Genomic DNA, 23,996 nt, shown 5'->3' on the forward strand with positions numbered 1-23,996 from the left:
AGCAGCTTGTCTGCAGGCTGCGAGTGCTGCTAGGGCAGAGCTGTCAGATGGACTTGGCTGAGGGGAGTTCCCCACACGGGCACGGCTCGAGGGTCCCCATCCCGCTGGTTCCTCTGGCTCTCTGTGCTGCTCCAGGTGCACAATGACAACCATGGATAAAATCCCCAGGAGCAGCACACCTGCAAAGGTAGGGCTGGGTTATGGGCAGGGAAGGGTTTGGTGTTTGAACTCAGTGGGATTCTTGGTGATGTTGGAGGAGCAGCGAGGAGATCCCTCCAGTTCTGGCTCTTCATGGCCAGAGCGACACTGAGGGACTGGAGCTGTCAGGGCAGGGAATGGAGCTGGGAGTGAGCGGGAGAATTCCTGAGGAGTGGGAAGGGAATGGAGAATTCCTGAGGGAGCTGGGAAGGGAATGGAGAATTCCTGAGGAGCTGGGAAGGGAATGGAGAATCCCTGAGGAGTGGGAAGGGAATGGAGAATTCCTGAGGAGCTGGGAAGGGAATGGAGAATCCCTGAGGAGCTGGGAAGGGAATGGAGAATTCCTGAGGAGTGGGAAGGGAATGGAGAATTCCTGAGGAGCTGGGAAGGGAATGGAGAATTCCTGAGGAGTGGGAAGGGAATGGAGAATCCCTGAGGAGCTGGGAAGGGAATGGAGAATTCCTGAGGAGCTGGGAAGGGAATGGAGAATTCCTGAGGAGCTGGAGAGGGAATGGAGAATCCCTGAGGAGTGGGAAGGGAATGGAGAATTCCTGAGGAGTGGGAAGGGAATGGAGAATCCCTGAGGAGTGGGAAGGGAATGGAGAATTCCTGAGGGGCTGGGAAGGGAATGGAGAATTCCTGAGGAGTGGGAAGGGGATGGAGAATTCCTGAGGGGGCTGGGAAGGGAATGGAGAATCCCTGAGGGGTGGGAAGGGAATGGAGAATTCCTGAGGAGCTGGGAAGGGAATGGAGAATTCCTGAGGAGTGGGGAGGGAATGGAGAATTCCTGAGGAGTGGGAAGGGAATGGAGAATTCCTGAGGAGTGGGAAGGGAATGGAGAATTCCTGAGGAGTGGGAAGGGGCTCACCTGGAGCACGGGAGGATCCCCAGGGATCTTTTCCCTCTCTGGAGTTCCCTGCCAGGAGGGGACAGGGACAGGGACAGGGACAGGGACAGGAGCAGAGGGAACGGCCCCAGGGCAGCTCAGGGTGGGCACAGCAGGAATTTCCCCATGGAAAGGGGGTCAGACACTGGAAATGCCCAGGGAGGGTTCTGTGCCCATCCTGGAGGTGTCTCAGGAACTCCTGGAGGTGGCACTCAGGGCTGGCACAGGGTGGGGATGGGCACAGCTGGCACTCAGAGGTCTCAGGGGTCTCTGCCAGCCTCATTCTGTCACTCTGTGAAGTGTTTGGGGAGACAGAAGGCTCTCCTGTACCTGATGTCCCCCTGTGCTTTTCATGGTGACAAAAGCACTGACTGGGAGAAACATCTTCTGGTGAGGATGCTGGATAAAGCAGAATTGAGCTGGAAATAAACACATTTGTGAAATTATAAAGATACAAAAGCAAGGTTCCACCTTACTGCTGTGCTGCAGTGACATTGGAGACACAGATCCTTTCTCTGCCAGCCCTGGTGCCCTCTTGCATGACAGAATTTCTTTCTGTTACATGCAAACCAGAAAACATTTTGAAACACTCTGTGTTCCTATTTTGAAAGACAGGACCCAGTGTATAAGGTTTGTTACATTTATTTCTGTATCCACATTCCACCTAGATTAATTCTCTATAGATCAGAGGCCCTGCTGCAGCTGTAAGGGTTGGAGAATGCTGAAATCTTGATTCAGAGTCAATGCCTTGCTGTCCTGCTGTCTGCAAGTCTAAAAAGTGACTGGAATTAGGATTTTCATTGTGAATTATGATCTCAGTGTTTACTGTAAACAAACTGCCTCCTGGAAATTTAATACAAAATGTGGTGAGGGGGAAAAGCTTAGTAGGAGCTCAATGAGTCATTTTTTTTACACTCCAAATTTTCCATCAAGGCTTGTAAAGATTAGGGGGCAACTTTTCACATTGAGTCATCAGTAACTGAGGCAGGGTATTTTTCATATCTATATAGAACAATTTTCTATTTTTACATATATTTCCAGTTCTCTAGAGTGGATTGTCAATAAATCAATGTAATGGTAGCAAACTGATTGCCTGTTCTGCTGTGAGCACTTTAGACATGGCCAGAGCCCACGCAGTCAACTTCAGCTGAGTAATAAAACACCAAAATTATTTCTGCAACATCATTGATGAAAACTCTTTATAAGTCCCCTACCACCCGGGCAGTACTGATTGTTATAATACTTGAATGATATAAAAATACAATTTTTTTTAAATTTCTCTCTGGACTCCCTGAAGTGTCAGCAGCGCTGCTGTGACAGGAAATGCTCTGCAATGATCCCTGTGCCCCAGCTATTGCACCTGCAGGGGAAAGCCCCTGTGAGGAGCTCGGGGCGAGTTCAGCAGGGCTGTTGTTTGGTTTGGTTGTTGTTGTTGCGTCTCCAGGGGCAGCACAGGAAGCCTTGCAGCCCTGGCTGCAACCTCAAACCCCTCCGAGCTCCTGCAGGGCCACAGCTTTGCCTGGGGGACAATGGGAGAGCCTTTGGGTGGGCTCCAAGCGGGTCTGGAGTTTTTCTCTCCCGGTTCACATCTCCCCTCCTCACCCACAAACACGGGCATGGGGGTGGCAGAGATTCTGTGCCCAGGTCAGAGCGAGCTCCCCTGCCCAGCCCTGGCACCTGGGGGAGCTGGAGCTGCTGGGGAGGGCCCAGAGGAGGCTCCAGGATGGGCAGAGGGATGGAGCAGAGCTGGGATTGTTCACCTGCACAGGAGAAGCTCTGGGGTGAGCTCAGGGTGGCCTGGAGGGTCTGGAGGAGCTGCAGGAAAGATGGGAAGAGAGGATTGACAAGGGATGGCTTCAAATGGACACAGAATAGGTTTAGGTTGGATATTAGGAAAAAAATCTTTCCCTATGAGGGTGCTGAGCCCTGGCACAGGTGCCCAGAGCAGTGCCTGGATCCCTGGCAGTGCCCAAGGCCAGGCTGGAGCTCCCTGGGACAGTGAGAGGCGTCCCAGCATAGCAGGAATCCCCTCTGGGGTTCATTCATGGGAACACTTAATTGTATTTTAAAGCAGTTCTGTGGCCACAAGCTGTGGGTTTGTAACTGATACTGATACCCCATCACTTCAAATGCTGGAGCACCTGAGAAACTCCAGGGCAGCAAATGAACGGCTCCTGATCAGCTGCATGAAGGGCTCAAACTGCTGCTCCTGATGTTTAAAACACAAAAAAGAAAGAAGAGAAAAACCACAAAGGCATTGAAATGGGCTGGTTTGTGCCAGGAATTCTTTCTCCTCTGGACAGCAGCTCCCACCCCAGAGGTGTAGATTTGGCTGATGAAGGTTTTCAATTCAGCATTTTCTATTCAAGATATTAAAGTCTTTTCTAGCTGCAGGATTGTGGCTTTGGGAGCCAGTGTCTAATTTAATCTTGAAGCTACTGTGGAAAGAGGAAGGAAGAGGCTTTTACCAGAGAAAAGCCAACGTGTACAAAGGCAAAACCAGTAAAAATTTGCCAACCCTCAAGACATCCTGAGTCCAAAGTGGTAAAACCTGTGCACCAGCATGACCGGGACTCAGCTGCTGCCAAGCAAATAGCAACCAGTAATAATTTTAAATAACATTATATCTTAATAATATTCAAGGATTTTTTTAAAATAGTCTAAGAAAGAAAGCCCTTCAGCTGCAGGTCATGTTTGGCTTTTCTGCCTCTGCAGGGTGAGGTGGTTTTACAGGGGATTTATAACCACAAAGGGGATCTGTTCCGTTTTCTAAAGACTGATTAGAAGTGTATCAAAACTCACAGCACTTTGAAGTTAAAAAAAAAATTTAAAAACCTAAACAAACAAAAAGCAAAACACAACAAACCAGGAGTAAAAAAGGCTGCAGCAAAAACGCTTCCCGGTGCAGCCCGGGTTTTGTGTTAGAGCAGGGCAGCCTGTGTGTCCCGCACACCACCAGCTGCAGCCAGAGCTCCCTGCAGACAATTCTGCCACGTAATGAGCTCCCCCCATCGCCAGCGCTGCTTTCCTGGGGCTCCCAGCGAGCAGGAGGAGGCAGAGGCTGAGCTTTGCCTCCCCAGGCTCCCAGGCAGAGCCTCCAGAGCTGCCTGAGCCGCCGGCAGGGCTGGGACACCCTCCTCATCCTCCTCCTCATCCTCCTCCTGCTGCTGCTCAGGTGATGGACTAACAGGGACACACAGCAAAATGAAGGTCAGTGTGAGTGCTGGGCTCTTTTCTTTCTGCTGCAGTGGATTTAGTGACTTTCCTGATTCCTTTTGTAGAGGGCACAGGGTAAAATCTGCATCTGGTGGGGTCTCTTTGCAGTGTGTGTGTGTTCAGCTGATTTGCACATCACTAACTGAATTTATAAAATATAACCCAAATTAAGTTTCTCAAGAGTATCAGTGTGGCAGAGGAGGGTGAGGGCTTGCTCTGTGTGCATTGAGTAATGACAAGTTTATTAGAAATGATCATGAGTGACTCAGACTGGTCACTTCCACATTTTCTTGGGAAAAAAATAAAAACGAGGTGAAGAGTTGAGCAGTGCATTACCTCAAAAGAGATGATGGTTTTGCATTGACTCCCAGAAAATGGGTAATGGAAATGTCTCAAGAATTGAGGTCACTGTGTGATGAGGAAAAAGCCGAGTAATTTCAGTCTGAGCTCCGTGAGCCTGGGAAAGCCTTTGCACTCGAGGGTGAGGACTGGCCACATCCTGCAGGGGAGGAAAGCAGCGCTCATTTTTGGGAAACACTCATTTTTGGGAAATACTCACTTTTGGGAAATACTCTTTTCTCCTGGTGTGTGGGGGGATGAGTGATGGACCAAACCCATTCTGCAGCCGATTGTGCCTGGGCTTTGTGCAGAGCGGGGCTGGGGCTGTGACAGGGGTGGCTCAGCTGGGCAGGCAGGCAGGGCTGGGCTGTCCCCATGTGTCCCCTGCTAATGACAGCCAGGGAGCAGAGCACAGCTGCTGCCCGGGCCTGGGCACTCTCACCAGGGATTAGCCCAGCTGGAAACCCTCTCTGCCCAGAGAAACGTGACAATTTCAGTGATACTCACTCAGAAACCATCCACTCCTCCGTTTATTCAATGCATCTCACTCATCTCAGAAACACCACTTTGCAGGGCTGGGCAGAGGGCAGGGTCAGGACAAGAATTTGGGGGTGAAGACAAGATTTTGGGGGTCAGGACAACATTTTGGGGGTGAGGACAAGAATTTGGGGGCTGCTCAGTGCAGCCAGGAAGATGCAGCTGTGGGAGTTGTGCTGCTGCTCCTTGGTGGATCAGAAATCCCCACCCTGCCCTCAGCTCCCCACTGCTGCCACACCAAGGAAAAAGGGCACAGCATGCAGGGACAGACCCCTGGCACCTCCAGCAGCAGGAATTCCTGAAAATTTCTATTTTTCAATGAAAAATGTCCATTTGCTCCTGCTGAGTTTCTTTGGGTTTCACAGGAGGGTGAGGATGCTGCTCTGAGGAGGACACTTGTACTCAGCAGGACTTGCTGTAGAAGAAATAAACTACATTTGGACTGCAAATAGAAATAAAATAGACTACATTTAGAAATAAATGTAGTCAGGTGTAATTAAGATACGAAAAGTTTTAAAAAAGTAAAAAAAAACCCCGAAGTGATTGGGTGTAAATGGGAAAAAGAAAGGTTTGAGGACACACACCCCTGGAATGGGCAGTTTATTTTCCCTTGAGCATGGGCATGAGAGCACTCCTGTAAAAATGCTCTGAGTGGGGTGAAATCCTGGCTGCAATTTCCTCTTCTGGTGATTTTAACACACACAGGATTTGATTGACTTCATTTGTGGAGAAAAGAGAGTCTGGGGGAAATTCGCAGAACCGCAGCTTGTAATTCCCACCTCTGCAGCCGTGCCCTGTGTGAAGCTGCAGGATTTGTAAGCTTCATTTTTTTAAGTGGTGCTTCTGTATTTGATCAAATTTAAAATTCAAAACCTGTGATCAGCACCTGCTTCCACCCCCACAAAATCAATTAAAGCAACAAAAGCAAGTCCTGATGTTCATTCCTCCTCAAAGCTCACACAAAACTTCTGCATGAGCTGAACATTTATTTTCCAAAATACACAAACAAAGCAAAGAAATGCAGAAAGACTTTCTGTAGGTCACAGGAAATGCTGCACATGCAGGTGGAGAATGATCTGAGCTTTTAAGGTAAATTTTCCTTTTTTTCTGTGGATGTTGATGTGAACTCTCTACAATGAACTGAGCAAAACTTCAGTGACTCAGAGTGGTCTGGGGTTTACAGGGAATTCTCAGGGAAGGCTGTTCCCAGCTCAGGGATGCTGGGGAATGTTTATTTCTGCAGCTTTGCTGGGAGGTGAAGAGATTAACTGGAAGCTGCTCTGTAAACATGTCAGAGGTGTCTCTGATGGATGAGCAGAACTGTTTAGCAAACACAGCCCTCTATCTCTTCCTCCTCAAATATTTTAAGTCCCGCTTTCCTGCAGTAAAAGAGCTCACTCATATATTGATGTGCAACATGAGAAATATTTCAATCCACAAAAACTCCCAGGATTAAACTGGGAGTTTATTCTCAGTTTATAGAGAATAAACTCCCAGTTTATTTATGTGATCTCAATAGGGGTTTTTAGGAAGCAAATTGAAGATAATAAATAAAAAATATCTTTTTTTTAATCTGAAATGCTGTACCCATTCACATGGAATAATACAGGGTAGCAAATTGACATTTCCAAATACAAACTGAGTGGGATAGGGGCATAGAGAAATTCTTTTGTGAGGCTTGTGGGCAAGATGCTGAAATTCTCACGTGCTGTACATCACTGTGTCCACTTGGATTTTTCTAGCAATGTTTGGATATATTTAATAATGATATTTTTTTCTGTTGCATGAAGATCAGGCTTGGGATAGGAGAGGCACCAGGAGATTTTAGTAACAGTGGGATGTTCCATCCTTAGCATAAATATCTATTGTGTACACAGAGCACAGATGTCGCTCTGAGGGTATAAAATTTTACATTATAGAACTGGGCACTGATCAGCTTTACTGCCCTTAATTACAGTTTCTCCATTAATAAACATGAGGGAGCAGCTTTCATCCCTGCTGCTCCCAGGGGCTGCCAGGGCTTTGTAGGGGAGCAGGGCTGGGTAAGGATCTGCCAACAACAAAGATGCGACCAGTCCAGTTTGGAGGGGAATTACTCTGCCCACATCTGAGCCACAACCCCACAATAAAGGAGATGCACTTGCAGCCAGATGAGAACTTTTGGGGTGAAGCTGCTCCAGGACCTGCACTGTCAATCCCCCAGTGTGGGACCCACCTGCATTGCCCTGTGGGCTCTGGGGCTGCAGGGGACACTTTTGGATCTTTTCCAGGTCTGTGCTTGGTCAGCAGCTTGTGCAAACCCACCCAGTGAGAGCAGAGCCCCAGCACTGCCTCTCAAGGCGCTTTTTGTGGGGCTTTTTGCTGTTCTCTGTCTTAGGAGAGGTTTTACAAGGCTGCTGATGGGGATGGGGCAGCAAGCAAAGAGGGAAAATCACTTGGACCTCACCTGGGCTGCTTTAGTGCTTCTTACACGTTGGGGATTTAAGGACACAACACACAAAGCACCAGGGAACACTGCACAGCCAGATATCAGGGATATCAAGGTATCAGTATATCAGATATCAGGGAAATGCAGCTCCCAGTGCCCCAGCACAGCCCCTGCTTGCTGACATACTCTGCACCTTGCTGAAATAGTCTACATTTTGCTGAAATACTGAAATACGACAGGGGATGGCAAAGATGTGCTCTCCAGATCCACAGTATTGAGGGTTTGTCCTGAAACTTGGAATTTAATTTAATTAAGCCCTGCCTTAGCTGGAAAACCTTTAGGGTTTGTTTTTTGGGTTTTATTTCCTTTCTAATCTCTTCTTTTTAAGAGCTCCACGGACCCTGCTTGTGCATGGTCTGACAATCTCAGTTCAGTCATGTTCTACAGACTGGAGTTTAGGGCTTCTCTCCATCACTTCTTTGGTCAAAGCCTTCATTTTCCCCTTCCATCTCTCTGGATGGGATATGAGATGATCCATGAACAGATCTGTTTTATAGCCAGGTCAGGTCTCCCAGAGTGCCCTATGATTTAATTGATTCATTAATAATCTCCTGCTTGGCTTGATTTGGGATGATTCTAGAGGTTTCTGGGTTTGTGTTGATCACAAATGTGAGCTCCAGAAATGCAAAATCTGAGCCACAGTGTCCAGGCCTCAGCCTGGCTCGGGCTGGGGGCTGCTGGCCCTGGGATATTTGCACATCTTCATTGGCCAAACCAAAGGATTGTGTGCTGTGCCTCCAGCAGGGACCCCTCTGATGGAAAGGTTTGGGTCTCTGGTTATAAAATGAGGCTCAGCAGCACCTTGAGGGTGCTGTTTCCACAGGAAAAGGGAAATGTCAATATTTAGATGCCTTTTAAAACCACAGTGTGAACCAAAGGTTTCTCTCAGCTGTGTGGGTGCACGTAGGAAGGGCAACCTTGCTGTGTGTGCCCCACCAGGCTCACACCCTGAGCCCAGCCTTGCTGTGTGTGCCCCACCAGGCTCACACCCTGAGCCCAACCTTGCTGTGTGTGCCAACCTTGCTGTGTGTGCCCAACCTTGCTGTGTGTGCCCCGCCAGGCTCACACCCTGAGCCCAACCTTGCTGTGTGTGCCCCGCCAGGCCCACACCCTGAGCCCAGCCTTGCTGTGTGTGCCCCACCAGGCTCACACCCTGAGCCCAACCTTGCTGTGTGTGCCCCGCCAGGCTCACACCCTGAGCCCAGCCTTGCTGTGTGTGCCCCGCCAGGCTCACACCCTGAGCCCAGCCTTGCTGTGTGTGCCCCGCCAGGTTCTCTACACCTGTGTGGTGCCGGAAGGCAACCTTGCTGTGTGTGCCCCGCCAGGCTCACACCCTGAGCCCAGCCTTGCTGTGTGTGCCCCGCCAGGCTCACACCCTGAGCCCAGCCTTGCTGTGTGTGCCCCACCAGGCTCACACCCTGAGCCCAGCCTTGCTGTGTGTGCCCCACCAGGCTCCACACCTCGTGAGCCCAGCCTTGCTGTGTGTGCCCCACCAGGCTCACACCCTGAGCCCAGCCTTGCTGTGTGTGCCCCGCCAGGCTCACACCCTGAGCCCAGCCTTGCTGTGTGTGCCCCACCAGGCTCACACCCTGAGCCCAGCCTTGCTGGCACTTCACCCTTTTCCTGTGTGTGCCTGGATGAGGCTCTTCATGTGGAAAAGGGGCAGAAGAAGAGGGTCTGTCCCTCAGGAGTGTGTCTGTGCAGCACCCAGCCCAAGGAGCCAGCAGTGTTTATGGAGAACAGGAAAAGTTCTCTGTTCTCCTTTTTTTGAGAGGTGGGTTCTGTCCCCCCTTTCAGGAAAGGGTCTGTTGGTGTGCTGCAACCCAGCCCAAGGAGCCAGCAGTGTTGATAAAGAACAGGAAAAGTTGGCTGATCTCCTTTTTTTGAGAGGGTCTGTCCCTCAGGAGTCTGTCTGTGCAGCACCCAGCCCAAGGAGCCAGCAGTGTTTATGGAGAACAGGAAAAGTTCCCTGTTCCCCTTTTTTTGAGAGGGTCTGTCCCTCAGGAGTGTGTCTGTGCAGTACCCAGCCCAAGGAGCCAGCAGTGTTGATAAAAAACAGGAAAAGTTGGCTGATCTCCTTTTTTTGAGAGGGTCTGTCCCTCAGGAGTGTGGCAGTGCAGCACCCAGGAGCCAGCAGTGTTGCTGAATAACAGGAAAAGTTTTTTGTTCTCCATTTTTTGTCAGTGTGGAGCCCAGCCTGGCCCAGGGGGGATTCCTGACTCCAACATTTGGCACTGTCCCCATCCAAAGTGACTCCCATGTTCCAGGCACGAGCCAGGCTGGAGCAGGAGGCCAAGGGGGCTGCTGTCCCCCCTGGCAGCTGCCCCTGTCCCACAAAAAGCCATTGTTCAGGAGATGCCTGCAGCCAACAGCGGGCCCTGGTCGCCAGCTGAGCTGACACATTTGAGTTCTTGTGCTGCAGCCTCAGGCCAGCTGCTGCCCCACAGCAAATGCTCTGCACAAAAATACAAGGCATCACGTTTCCTATTTGGGTGCTATCTCTCTGGACATTACTTGCACTTTCTGATAAGAAATTCATGCTGAGGCACAGCCAGTGTCCCACTGACTGAGGAGCAGACAGTCCATTTTAAAGCTAAAAGCAAAATCTATCTTGTACTGAAAAAAACCCTAAAAAATGACATCCACAGCTTTCTCTACCCTTTGCCAAAATGCCTCAGGTGACTAAAGCTACCTGCTGGCTCTGGCTGCCCCATCCCTGGAAGGCTGGACAGGGCTTGGAGCAGCCTGGGACAGTGGAAGCTGTCCCTGCCATGGCAGGGGTAGGGTGAGATGATATTTAAGGTCCCTTCCCACCCAAATCATTCCATGATTCTGTGATCTTGTAATGAATAATTATGAGATGAAGAATTCACAGAATGACAATGGGAAAAACACCTATTTTTTATACAGGGATCACAGAATAGATCCCTATTTTTTTATATAGGGATCACAGAATAGATGCCTATTTTTCATACAGGGATCACAGAATAGATCCCTGTTTTTTATACAAACAATTAGGGTTGAAAAGGACCTCTGGAGATCACCGAGTCCAGCCCCAGTGCCAAGGCAGGGTCACCTGGAGCAGGTGGCAGGAATGCATCCAGGTGGGTTTGGGTGTCTCCAGAGAGGCAGATCCACACCCTCCCTGGGCAGCTGTTCCAGGGCTCTCGTGGAAAGAGGTTCTTCCTCATTTGAGGTGGAACTTCTTGTGTTTTAGCTTGCAAATTCAATATATGCAAGTCTAATATAATAAATCTAAATAATGATTAGCAGTGCTCTTTAAAGGCCTCAAGCAGGAAAAGGTGATGAAGAAACGTATCACAGTAATTTTATTATTATCTATTTCTTTATTGCACTGACCATAGCAGACACAAAGTATGGGAATAAATCACACGGACTCCGTTTTCTTCAAGGTGGAACAAGCCCATTCTTCATTCACATAACTCCTTTTAATACAGTTTTACAGAACTGTGTGACTCCAACAGGTCAGGAGCTTGCTTGTTAATTACTTTATTGGTCATTAACAAGATGTTATCCTGTATTGACTGGTCACTCAAACCCTGGCGTGGACATGCAGGAAAAGTTGTTTGTGAGGGATAGTTTTCATTTTTCTATGTAATGGTGTAAAAACTGGTTGTTTTTCACCCAGGAATAGATTGTTATGTTAACAAACTGCTCACACCAGGATTGCTTTACTGGGCACTTGCACAGTGCCAGCTTGTCTTAGAGGAAATGACAGACAGCCAGAGCAGCCTGATTTTCTCAAGCCTTTCTTGATGATTTTCCTGCCTTACTGCAACAACAAAGTGCCACACTTAACTGTGATGGCAAAGATGTGCTCTCCAGCTCCACAGTACTGAGGGTTTGTCCTGAAAGTTGGCATTTAATGAAGCCCTGCCTTAGCTGGAAAACCTTTAGGGTTTGTTTTTTGGGTTTTATTTCCTTTTTAATCTCTTTTGAAGAGCTCCACTGACCGTGCTTGATGATTTTCCAGCTCAGTGCTGGAGAGAGGCTGTTCAATGTGCAGAGGGGTGGGTGAATCAAACCGAGCCCCAGGTGGGGAAAGGATCCCAGCAGGGTGGGAACAGCAGGGTGGAAGTGAGGCCTGGCATGGGTATGACAGAGTGACAGAGTGACAGAGTGACACTGTGTGTGTGCCCGTGTCCCCAGCACTGCCTGGCCAAGGCTCTCTACGACAACAAGGCGGACTGCTCGGACGAGCTGGCGTTCCGCAGAGGGGACATCGTGACGGTGCTGGAGCAGCACGTGGCGGGCAGCCAGGGCTGGTGGCACTGCTCCCTGCACGGCCACCACGGGCTGGCCCCTGCCAACCGCCTGCAGCTCCTGCCGCCCTGCCCGGAGCCGCCAGCCGCACACGGCATCTACCAGGTGCCCTCCGTGCCCTCCGTGCCCACGGTGCCCACGGTGCCCTCGGCCACCTACGAGAAGATGGAGGGCTGGGTCCAGCCCCAGCTCGTGTACCAGGTGCCAGCTCTGGCGGCACAGCTGCTCAGCGAGAGGACCAAGCGCTCCACGCACCAGGTGAGCTCTGAAAACCCAGATGTTGTTGTTAAAACAATGGCTGGGAGCAGGGAAATAAGGAAGCCTGGGATTTTCAGTGGAGTTTGCAGCAGAAGAATTGATGGTGTTTAGGAAATTCCCATCAATTCATAGCATGGGTTAAGAAATGCTGCTCAGCAAGAGGACCAAGCGCTCCACGCACCAGATGAGCTCTGAAAAACCCAGATGTTGTTGTTAAAATAATGGCTGGGAGTGGGGAATAAGGAAGCCTGGGATTTTCAGTGGGGTTTGCAGCTAAGGGATGGATAGTGTTTAGGAAATTCCCATCAATTTATGAATGCTCAGCAAGAGGACCAAGCACTCCACACACCAGGTGAGCTCTGAAAAACCCAGATGTTGTTGTTAAAACAATGGCTGGGAGCAGGGAAATAAGGAAGCCTGGGATTTTCAGTGGGGTTTGCAGCAGAGGAATGATGGTTTTTAGGAAACTCCCATCAGCTGTTCAGTGAGAGGACCAAGCACTCCACACACCAGGTGAGCTCTGAAAAACCAGATGTTGTTGTTAAAACAATGGCTGGGAGCAGGGAAATAAGGAAGCCTGGGATTTTCAGTGGGGTTTGCAGCAGAGGAGTGGATGCTGTTTAGGAAACTCCCATCAGTTTATAGTATGGGGTGAGAAATGCTGCTCAGAGAGAGGACCAAGCGCTCCACGCACCAGGTGAGCTCTGGAATAACCTGGTGTTGGTGTGAAAACAATGGCTGGGAGCGGGGAATAAGGAAACCTGGGATTTTCACTGGGGTTTGCAGCAGAGGAATGACGGTTTTTAGGAAATTCCCATCAATTCATAGCATGGGTTAAGAAATGCTGCTCAGCAAGAGGACCAAGCGCTCCACGCACCAGATGAGCTCTGAAAAACCCAGATGTTGTTGTTAAAATAATGGCTGGGAGAGGGAAATAAGGAAGCCTGGGATTTTCAGTGCAGTTTGCAGCTAAGGGATGGATAGTGTTTAGGAAATTCCCATCAATTTATGAATGCTCAGCAAGAGGACCAAGCACTCCACACACCAGGTGAGCTCTGAAAAACCCAGATGTTGTTGTTAAAATAATGGCTGGGAGAGGGAAATAAGGAAGCCCGGGATTTTCAGTGCAGTTTGCAGCAGAAGAATGGATGGTGTTTAGGAAATACCCATCAGTTTATAGCATGGGGTGAGAAATGCTGCTCTGGGTGACAGATTCTCTACGTTCTGTGCTCCCTCACCTTTCTGACAGTTTAAAACAGCTGTAAAACAGGGCAGGAAGTAAAGAATATACCATTTGTTTGGGAGGATCTATAAATTATTTACAAAGTTAAAATAACAAGACACAGAACTTTCTCCAGCAGCCATCCAGAGCCCATGTGGAGTTTTACATCCATCTGCACAGAAATATGATTCATAATTTTTAAAAAATCACCCTGTGGTGTGGGATTGCTGCGTTTGCTCTGGGTTTTACTGTCTCCAGCAGCCCAGCAAGCTCAGAATGCTGCTGCCTGTCCCTTGTGCTGTCATTTGCACCAAGCAGCAGCCCCTGCAGACACACACAAGGACACAAAGTTTTGTGCCCTCAGTTTCTCTCCCAGCCCATTTTTGCTGCTGCTGAGATGTTGACCAAGGTGTACAGGAGGAGAGCTGCCACCAGTTCCCCCAGTTATAGAGGAGAACAAACTGGTTTTCCAGGGTTTCATTACAGCTCCAAGGCCTGGCTCTTCTTTCTCCCAGTCTGACTTTCAAACATACATGGAACAAGCAATTTGATTACATCTCACTGGTTTTTACCATCAAAACCTTGTGCTTTCTTCAGGAAAAAATGAGTGGGGAATGTTTCATAATGAAAGGGAAATAGAGCAGGTGGGGACAGAGTTTGAGTGCGAGGTTTTGTTCAGTTCTGTGAGCTCTCCAGCCCTCGGTGGCTCTTTATCCTGTATATGGAAATCACATTTGAAATTCTAATTGAGAAAGGAAAAGGAAGAAGGTTCAGCTATATGGTGTTTTAGGCTGATTTAATGATGGTTTGATTTATGGGGCTCATTGAGCCCCCTTGCCTCCTGCTGTGGGGAAGGCCAGTGATGGAAACCTCCTTGCTGCTTCCTGCTGGGTGCCAGCTGGGGGCTGGAAAACAACAAACTCAGGGCATCCCTGGTGACCAGAACCTCCTTTTCAGCTGCACTGCACAACCACAGCTCAAACTCAAACTGAGTACAGCTACACGAGACTCTTCTGCACTTGCTGTCATTGATTTCTCCACATTCCTGACCCTCAAGGAGCCTCTGGCAAACTGCATCAGAGACTGGCATCCATTTTCCATGTTGTGCCAGCAAATCAGGTGGAAAATGTCATCTATTCATTATGTGGATGAATGGTCTGGCAGAGCAGCTCCTGGGCTCTCCCTGCCTCATTTCATGAATTTATCCACCTACGCTGTGCCTGGTCTGAGAATGACAAAGAATGGAGAATGACAAAGAATGAAGAATGAAAAAGAATGAAGAATGAAAAAGAAACGTCCCATTTGATGGTTATCCAGAAGCTGAGAGTGGGGCTGCCTGTGGCACAGTGTCCCAGCTGTCCCCACACCAGCTGCACCCCGGTGGTCACAGGCTGTCCCCAGGGCAGGGGAGCTCAGGGAGCACAGAACAATCCAGACCATCCCACAGAGATCCTGTGGCACAGCTGGCAAAGCTCCTGCCATACTCAGCTGTGCTCTGAGCAGCTGGGAAAAGCCACTGTGAGTCTTTGAGGGAGCTGACTGAAGCAGTGAAACAAGAATGAATCCCTCAGAGCCGGGGTGTTTTCACCCCACAGAGAAACCTCCTTGCTCCTGCCTCACACCCAGGGCACCTTCTGCTTCTACTGCCACTGACAGGGCTGCCAAAAGTGCCAACATGTGATATCCAGTGAGTTTCCTTCCTGCTGGATTCTCAGATTTGTCCATCTGGAAGCAGACCTGGCCTAAGGATGGTTTTTACCCTTTCCCTCAGGGAAGCTGTGCCTCTGTGAGGAAGATGCTCGAATTCAGGCCCAGGCTGCCCAGGATTCCCCAATCCTGGAGGAGTTCCAGGCCACACTGGAGGGGGTTTGGAGCAGCCTGGGATGGTGGGAGATGTCCCTGTCCTTTGCAGGAGGTGGAAGAGATGGTCCTGCAGATCCCTCCCAACCCAAAGCATTTTGTGGCTCTGTGATTCTCCATCACAGCACTCAGGATTTGTGCTCACTCCTCATTCCCTGCTCCCACATGAGAGCTGAACCAGGCAGAGTGAAGCTGCACTCTTCTTCCTCTCCCATATTTCCCCTACATTTACCTGCTGCAGGATTTGCACGATGGGAATCACTCCTTCCAGTTTAAAACCAGTTTCACATTTCCTGTAACATCTCACCCCAGCAGTGTTTCTGGAGGTCAGTGCTTTGCTGAGGGCAGCCAGGCTCAAGGCAGGCTGGATGAACAAAATTCCATCTTTTGGTGGTTGATTCTAAAAAAGAAAAGTCCTAACCCAGCATTCATATTTTGTGACATTAATTGTCCCACAGATCTGGTCATGGCTGCTCAAATTATGTTTTAATCAATCTGACTGCAAAGATACAATTCCCTGTTTATGGAGCTGGACAAGACATCAAGGTTTAATCCTTCCAAATGAGTCATTTGTTCATAACTACAGAATAATGCTCAGCCTGCATTTTTCTGCTGCTCTGACATTAAATTGGCTTGACCCAATGACTGTGGCCTTGGAGAAGTTGAAATTTCTCCACTTCCTTTTTTAAGTGGTTCTGCTTTTGGGCAGTTTAAAGCTTTAAGTGATAACTGCAGCTGGATTTTCTCCAAATCTTTTCTGCCCTGTGGTTAGTAAGGCAGATTGTCTTTGTGCCAGGTCAGATCTTATCTAAAATGTACCAGAAATGCTGCTAAAGGAGAATTATTTGAGAATAAACATGCTATTGCCTGTGAGGTCAGTTCCTGTGTCTCACTTTCAGTGAAGAGCTGAAGGTTTTTATCACTTCAGAGTGATTACTCTTAAGTGGATTTTTGTGATTAAATCAGTGGATTTTTCAGCTGAATGACTTTTCAAAGCTTCTTGCTGATACAGTTTTTTTAAAATTACTATTATTATTATTATTATTATTATTATTATTATTTGATACTACAATTATTAATATTATTAATATTGTTATTATTACTATTTTTTCTCCCCTCCAAGCACCTGTTCACCCTGCCCAGAGCCTGCAGGGCCTCAGCCCCCAACATCAGGGCTGAGGTGTACGATGTCCCCTCCTCGCAGCCCCGAGGGTCCCCTCTGCCACAGGTGAGTCCTGGCCCTGCAGCTGCCACCCTGGAGCACCTCAGAGCACATCTGCAGCTCAGTTCTACTCTCACCCTCTTAGCTTTTTTGTCAAAATGGGTAGAAAATCATCTATTTTTAGCTCAAAACCTCAGTTCTCCAGTTTCTTGGACATTTAGAGCAATGTGTCTTAAATCTGGTGCGTTTCTAATAAACATTTCCAATTTTTCTCTCAGTAAGGCATTTCCACATGGATTCTGAGGCAGAGAGGTTGACACTGATACAGAAAATTCAGTAAGACATCAGTAGTGTCACTCTCTCTACCTCGGAATTATAATAGAAAAAATGGAAGTGTACTAGAAATGCACGAGATTGAAGACACGTTGCTCTCTAAATTTCTAAGAAACTCAGGAGAACTGAGGTTTTGAGCTAAATATAGATTATTTTCTTCCCAGTTTTACAGAAAGCAAATGGGGTGACAGTAGAATTGAGCTGTCACCCTCTCTGCCTTGGAATCCATGAGGAAATGTGGTGCTGTCATTTGCTGGGGGTGATTTGGGGGTGTTCAGAGAAGAGCCACGAGCTCACGTCCACAAGAAATTAAATGTCACCCCCCCACCCTCCTCCTGGGAAAAACACACCCTGGATTTGGTCACACCACTGTGACGTGTCCTGTTACACAATCCTGTCCCTGCTGCTGTCCCACTGCCCTGGGCTCAGTGAATGTCACATGTCACCCTGGTTTTTTAAGATTTTCTAAACTTAAGATTTTCTAAACTAAAGATTTAAGATTTTCTAAACCTTCTGATGGTTACATTCTTGTAACGAGCTTTCTCACACACTTTATGTAAATAACTTATTGTTTTGCATTCTTTTATGGAGCAGGAGAAATCTGATGGACTGTTGGTTTGTCCAGTGTCATTGGAGAGGTGGCACTGTCACCCTCCAATCCACTGTCACTATTGGAAATCTATTAATGTTGGGGTGCAGGCTTGAGCCCATCATTATCCACAGATTCCCTGGGTGATCCCTGCTCAGACCCAACCCACTCATGTCTGGCCCAAAGCCTTTGATCCCACTCAGGGCCCCGGTGGGCTCTAAAAGGATTAAAATAAATAATTGATTTTCCCTTTGAGCAGAGTGGTGCCACTCCCCCCAGCACAAGGAAGGGCTCCGTGCTGGGCAGATCCACTGAGAGCTTCCAGGCAGAGCAGAAGCAGCTTTACAAGATCCCATCCAAGGCAGAAAGAGGAGGAGCTGGCAGCCAGGACTCACCAGCAGGCAGTGTAAGTAAGGCTTGGTGGGCACACAGTAATCTGTCACTCCTGCCTTGGAGCAGGGACAGGTTTCCCATCTCTTCCCCACTGTTTTTTACACAACAAATGGTCCTGAATGCCCCTTTTCCAGCTAAGACTCCAGCTGTACACATATATATGTATCAAGCAAAAATTAAATTTATTGAAGGTGTTTGAGTAGAGTCAGTGATGTCTGTTGGTGATTTATTGCTTGAAAGGGTGTGCATGTGAGTCAGGAAAAATCAAGTGTCTACAGATGTCACTGGCTATGGATTCTGCTGTAGGATCTAATCTCCTGTGCTCCAAATATTTTACCTTTTATACATGCAGCTTGTGCATGTTAGAAAATAAAAAATACAGGCAGCCTTTCCATGGTGCTGCTCCATTGACATCAGTGGAACTGCACACATTTGTGTGCCCTGAGAATTCAGTTCTGCTTCTCATTCTTGTTTCTAAAGATGGTTTATGAACCCTGTGTGCTCTGTTGCAGTTATATGATGTCCCTCCCAAAAGAGAGCTCGATGACTCAGAAAATAAATCTCAGAGGAAGTTCTGGGGCCATTACAACACCTTGCCAAACCCTCGGAAGTCCGAATGGATTTACGATATCCCAGTTTCCCCTGAAAATTCGGGATTCAAAGCCAGCCCTCCTGGGCAGGCTGGGGAGAAGCGGGTGCTGTATGACATTCCCCCAGCCAGGTACAAGGCTCCAGCTGAAGGCAAGGCTGGGAACCCACAGCTGTACGACATTCCACCGCCGGCACAGCGGAAATTAACGCTTCCAGAAATCCCCCTGTACGACGTCCCACCCTCACGGGACGCGCTCCTCCCGCCACACAACGGCAGCTCCGAGCTGCCCCCGAGGCTCCTGGCTGCCAAGGCTGACGGCCAGATCTCTGAGGAGAACGTTTATGATATTCCCAAAGGTTTGCCCAGTGCTGGGCACTCCAAGAAAGAGGTGGAAAACAACAGTGACCAAGCACACGGTGCTTCTCCACAGCTCTCCGTGGATGCCAAGTCGGAAAATGACAGTTTGTGTGTCTCTAATGTGGACAGCAGAAGCAGCACTCTGTCCTCATCCTCCAGCTCTTCTGCTGAGTCGTTTTCTAGGCTGTCACCATCACCAGAGCCTGTCCAAGAGATCAAACTGGAGCTGGAAGCGGCCATCGAGACCCTGACCCGGCTGCAGCACGGCGTGTCCAGCTCCGTCGCCAGTTTAATGATCTTCGTGAGCAGCAAGTGGAGGTTGCAGGAGCACCTGGAGAAAAGCCTGGAGGAGATCCACAGAGCAGTGGACCACATAAAGGTGTCACTGGGAGAGTTCCTGGCCTTTGCTCAAGCCCTGAAGGGAAACGCCTCCAACCTCACGGATAGCAACCTGCAGGCCAGAATTAAAAAGCAGCTGGAAATCCTCATGAACTCCTACAAAATATTGACAGAAACGAGGGAAGCTCTCAACAGCTGCAGCTGGGCCCTGGAGGCTTTGGTGCTCAAGAAGCCCCAGAGCAACCCTGACGACCTGGATCGCTTCGTTATGGTGGCCAGGACAATTCCAGATGATATCAAGAGGTTTGTGTCCATCATCATCGCCAACGGGAAGCTGCTCTTCAGGAGGAACGAGAAGGAGCAAGAAAAGAAGCAACCAAAAGTGAACCCAGAATGCAAAATGGCAAAACAGATCCCAGTGCCAAGAAGAGTAGAAATTGAGTCACTGCAGAGAAATGCTCCTGAGAAACCCAGCCAAAGCCAGGTCCCTGTGCAGAAACCAGAGGAGAACTGCAGTGAGGATTGTGATTATGTCCAGTTACAGGTCAGTGACACCGGGGTTCCCTCTCTGAACTTCTCACATATTACAGTGGCTTTAGACGGTCACTGGGGTGAGAGAAGGATGAGAATCTTGTTTCTTGATCAGAAGGCTTGATTTATTTATATAAGATATATAATACATTATAACTATACTAAAAAGAATAAGAAGAGAAGTTGCAGAGAGCTGCTCAGCTAACAATAGAATAGAAGGAATGAATAACAAAGTTCTGTGTCCAGGGAATCTGTCCCTGAGCTGCTCCTGTGATTGGCCTTTAATGGTACACATGGAAGATGAGCCAATCACAGGGACACCTGCTACATTTCACAGCAGCTGATAACAATTTGTTTACATTCTTCTTCTGGGGCTCTGCTTCTTAGAAGATGGACAAATCCCAAAGAAAGGATTTCTATGAAAAAATGTCTGCGACACTCACCCTCTGCAGATGTTGGGCTGTTCACTAGCAGCACTATTTTACTTTGCAGTGCCACATGCAGTTTGCACTACATCCCCCTTTCCAGATTCACACAGATCCAGGATTTTGGGACAGTGCTGGATGGCACGTGTACAATGAGCAGTAATTTTAATCAACAGAGGAAATCAAACATTTTTATCATTCTTGCCAGCTTGAATTCATTTGGGAAGTAGGTTTCATTGGAAGTTAGCAATACCTTACTTCTCTTTTTTCTCTTCCTGCCACTACATTGTGTTTGGCACGACAAGAGATGTTCCTTCCTAACTTGGATGGAAATCCCATTTGCATAGAAATTAAACTCTGTGAATTATCTTTTGGAACAATTCTGGATGATTGTAAGAATCTCCTCAGAATCACTAAAGTATCTACTAAGAATATCTCCCTTAGTTTCCCGAAGAAATGCTGTTTGTCCTTAAAATTTAGGGAACGTTACATTGAAATGTTTTGTTGATGTTGGTTTCAGTCTCAGATCTTGCAGGATCATTTTTAGGAGGAAAAAACCTACAGCTCCTTCCCCCATTTCTATTTGCAACATGAAGGCTGCAGAACAAGTAGTTGTTTCCCCATGAAATAAGAGAAAACCACATTTATATTTAAATACTTTATGTAGTTGTTTCAACTTTGCTTTCATTTTAATTTGCAACAGGCACAGAAAGTCATTTCAGGTAAAGAAGTAGCAAAGAAGAGTACAGAGTCAAACCCAAAGGTATTTCTGACTTTGAAAATATTATTTATGAGGGCTGTTAGTCTCTGATTTCTGTGCTTGCTAAAACTCAGGGTAATTTGCATTCAGACATGCATCTCTACACACAGAGTCCTATCTGCTTCTCAGAGATCATTTTCCCAGAATTACTGCTGAAAACCTGTGAAGAGCACTTATTTTCCACTCCAGTTTAAAGTCATACAGTTTATTTTATTGCCTTTCAGCATCATTTGAGATAAGGCTGTGAGAATCAGTATTTCAAAGTATCTTATCATGCACTGGCACTAAACTGACTCTTGTTTTGTGCATTTTAATCATTCATAACCCCAATTAAGTCCATTAAAGATCAATGTTTTGTATTATTTGAAAGCTTCAAGGCCAGACTGTGTAAAGGACTGATGTTTAGCTGCAGCACTTTGTGTGCTATCCAATATTAAAACTGTATTTAGGGGAGAAAGGCAATCAGGAGAATTTCCAACACTTTACGGAAAGAGAAATTACTGTAAGGGCTCCAGGGTATGGCGATTTGGAGACCACAAAAACTCAGGGTAGAGCAACCAAAGAAACAAGCAGCGTGTGACACCAGGCTGAACCTATTTCTGTTTTAACCCTTCCTCCAGGTTTTGCCATGTGCAAAAAAGACTGAAAATGGCAGCAGGCAGGAGCCTGGCAGGAGAATGCCCCTCCCCGAGCACTGCAGGCTGTGCTTCGCCGCCCTGCACAAGGCCCTGGGCGTGTTCAGCGCCAGCCTCAGCAGCCAGCAGCCCCCCGAAATCTTCATCTCCCACAGCAAGCTCATCATCATGGTGGGCCAGAGGCTGGTGGATTCCCTGTGCCAGGAGAGCCAGGACAGGGAGGCCCGCAGCGACATCCTGCACAGCAGCAGCCGCTTCTGCAGCCTGCTCAAGAACCTGGCCCTGGCCACCAAAAACGCCGCCCTGAAATTCCCCAACGCCGAGGCCAGCAGGGAGCTGAGGGAGCAGGCCGAGCAGCTGGCCCAGTACACACAGCAGTTCAGGGCCATGATGGACTGAGGGGCCACTGCTGCTCCTGGGATACACCCTGAGCTCCACCAGGACTCCCTGGGTGCTGGTGAAGATCCCCTCACTCAGAATTGAGTTCCCTGGGTGCTGGTTCAGGTGCAGATCCCCACCCTGAACTCCCACCAGGAACTCCCTGGGTGCTGGTGAAGATCCCCTCACTCAGAATTCCCACTGGGAGTTCCCTGGGTGCTGGTTCAGGTGCAGATCCTCGCACTCAGAATCCCCACCAGAATTCCCTGGTTCAGGTGCACATCCCCTCACTCAGAACTCCCACAAGGAATTCCCTGGGTGCTGGTTCTGGTGCAGATCCCCACTCTGAACTCCCACCAGGAACTCCCTGGGTGCTGGTTCTGGTGCAGATCCCCACCCTGAACTCCCACCAGGAACTCCCTGGGTGCTGGTGAAGATCCCCCCACTCAGAATTCCCTCCAAGAATTCCCTGGGTGCCAATACAGGTGAAGATCCTCACACTCAGAATCCCCACCAGGAATTCCCTGGTTCAGGTGCACATCCCCTCACTCAGAACTCCCACAAGGAATTCCCTGGATGCTGGTTCTGGTGAAGATCCCCTCACTCAGAATTCCCACTGGGAGTTCCCTGGGTGCTGGTTCAGGTGCAGATCCCCACTCTGAACTCCCACCAGGAACTCCCTGGGTGCTGGTGAAGATCCCCCCACACAGAATTCCCTCCAAGAATTCCCTGGGTGCCAATACAGGTGAAGATCCTCACACTCAGAATCCCCACCAGGAATTCCCTGGTTCAGGTGCACATCCCCTCACTCAGAACTCCCACAAGGAATTCCCTGGATGCTGGTTCTGGTGAAGATCCCCTCGCTCAGAATTCCCACTGGGAGTTCCCTGGGTGCTGGTTCAGGTGCAGATCCCCACTCTGAACTCCCACCAGGAACGCCCTGGGTGCTGGTGAAGATCCCCACTCAGAACTCTCACCAGGAATTCCCTGTGTGCACTGGTAGCAGGTGAAGATCCTCCCACTCAGAATTCCCTCTAGAAATTCCCTGGTAGCAAGAGAACATCCCCTCTCTCAGAATTTCCTCCAGGAACTCCCTGGTAGCAGGTGAACATCCCCTCACTCATAATTCCCACCAGGAATTCACTGCGTGCCAGTGCAGGTGAAGATCCCCACTCAGAATTCCTACTAGGAATTCCCTGGTAGCAGATGAAGATTCCCCACTTAGAATTCCCACCAGGAACTCCCTGGTATCAGGTGAAGATCCCCTCACTCAGAATTCCCACCAGGAATTTACTGGGTGCCAGGGCAGGTAAAGATCTCCCCACACTCAGAATTCCCTCCAAGAACTCCCTGGTAGCAGGTGAACATCCCCCGACTCAGAATTCCCATCAAGAATTCCCTCAGTGCCACTGCAGTTGAAGATCCCCACAGCAGCTAATGCAGAATTAAATCTGCACTTTCTTCTCCACTATTCACATCCTGCCTGGAAATGTCATTGTCACAGTGGCCGGGTGGGAATGCTTGCTGTGTATTGGAGCAAAAATTGCTGATTATTGGACTGATTTCTTAATTTTTGTTCTCTATGTATGTCTGATAAATGTATTTTCAATTGTTTTTTCTATTCCTGTAAAGTGTCTTTAAATGTAGCTGCACAATGTTCTGTAACTTATGATATCCCAATAGCGATTGTTTCCTGAGGACTTTACTCAAAGGTTTTAATTACAGGGTTGTTTTGTTGTTTTTTTTAACAGCTGCAAAGCTAATTTTTTGTTTTAACAAATGTAACACAGTACAAAGTCTGGTGAATAGGAAATGCACCAGGCTGGTACCTGAGCACAGAGGGAAACTTTGGGAGAAGCCCTGACTCTGATAAATCCACAGGGAGCACACCATCCTCTTGTCACAGCCTGGAGCTCAGAGCACTTATCCAGCTGAGAAAAACCCATTTATTTCTAAATAAATAATCACTAAAGGTGCAGAGGCTTTGGGCAGCTGGACAGGAGATGTTGTTCCCTGCTGGGGGCTCCAGCCCAGCCCTCAGAGCCTCGGCCTGTGCAGCTTTTAAATTTTATCCCTTAATTTGCTGGACATAAAAATTTCAGGGTGTGACAGAGACACTGCGGTATCTCGGGGCTACACCCGCGCTAATTGTGGTTCTAATTAATTTATTTTACTGCTGCTGGGTGTCCGCCCTCACAAGGGACAATCACGGTG

The 23,996-nt window shown here is 48.4% G+C and overlaps 1 protein-coding gene across 2 annotated transcripts; it reads left to right on the top strand.

Annotated features, from left to right (window-relative positions):
* The first annotated feature begins 4,238 nt into the window (after window positions 1-4,238).
* Window positions 4,239-22,021, top strand: CASS4 (Cas scaffold protein family member 4). 2 transcript variants are annotated; one of them, XM_064729936.1, is made up of 7 exons: window positions 4,239-4,294; window positions 11,835-12,206; window positions 16,412-16,516; window positions 17,632-17,778; window positions 18,278-19,597; window positions 20,713-20,772; window positions 21,390-22,021. In XM_064729936.1, exons 1-7 carry the CDS (start codon window positions 4,289-4,291, stop codon window positions 21,801-21,803), a joined length of 2,424 nt encoding a protein of 807 aa, XP_064586006.1. In that variant the 5' UTR covers window positions 4,239-4,288; the 3' UTR covers window positions 21,804-22,021. The 2 variants fall into 2 exon arrangements, with proteins under 2 accessions (XP_064586006.1, XP_064586007.1); XM_064729937.1 differs by lacking the exon at window positions 20,713-20,772.
* The last annotated feature ends 1,975 nt before the right edge of the window (window positions 22,022-23,996 follow it).

Source organism: Zonotrichia leucophrys, chromosome 20 (assembly GCF_028769735.1).
Source record: "Zonotrichia leucophrys gambelii isolate GWCS_2022_RI chromosome 20, RI_Zleu_2.0, whole genome shotgun sequence".
Taxonomy (NCBI): Eukaryota; Metazoa; Chordata; class Aves; order Passeriformes; family Passerellidae; genus Zonotrichia; species Zonotrichia leucophrys.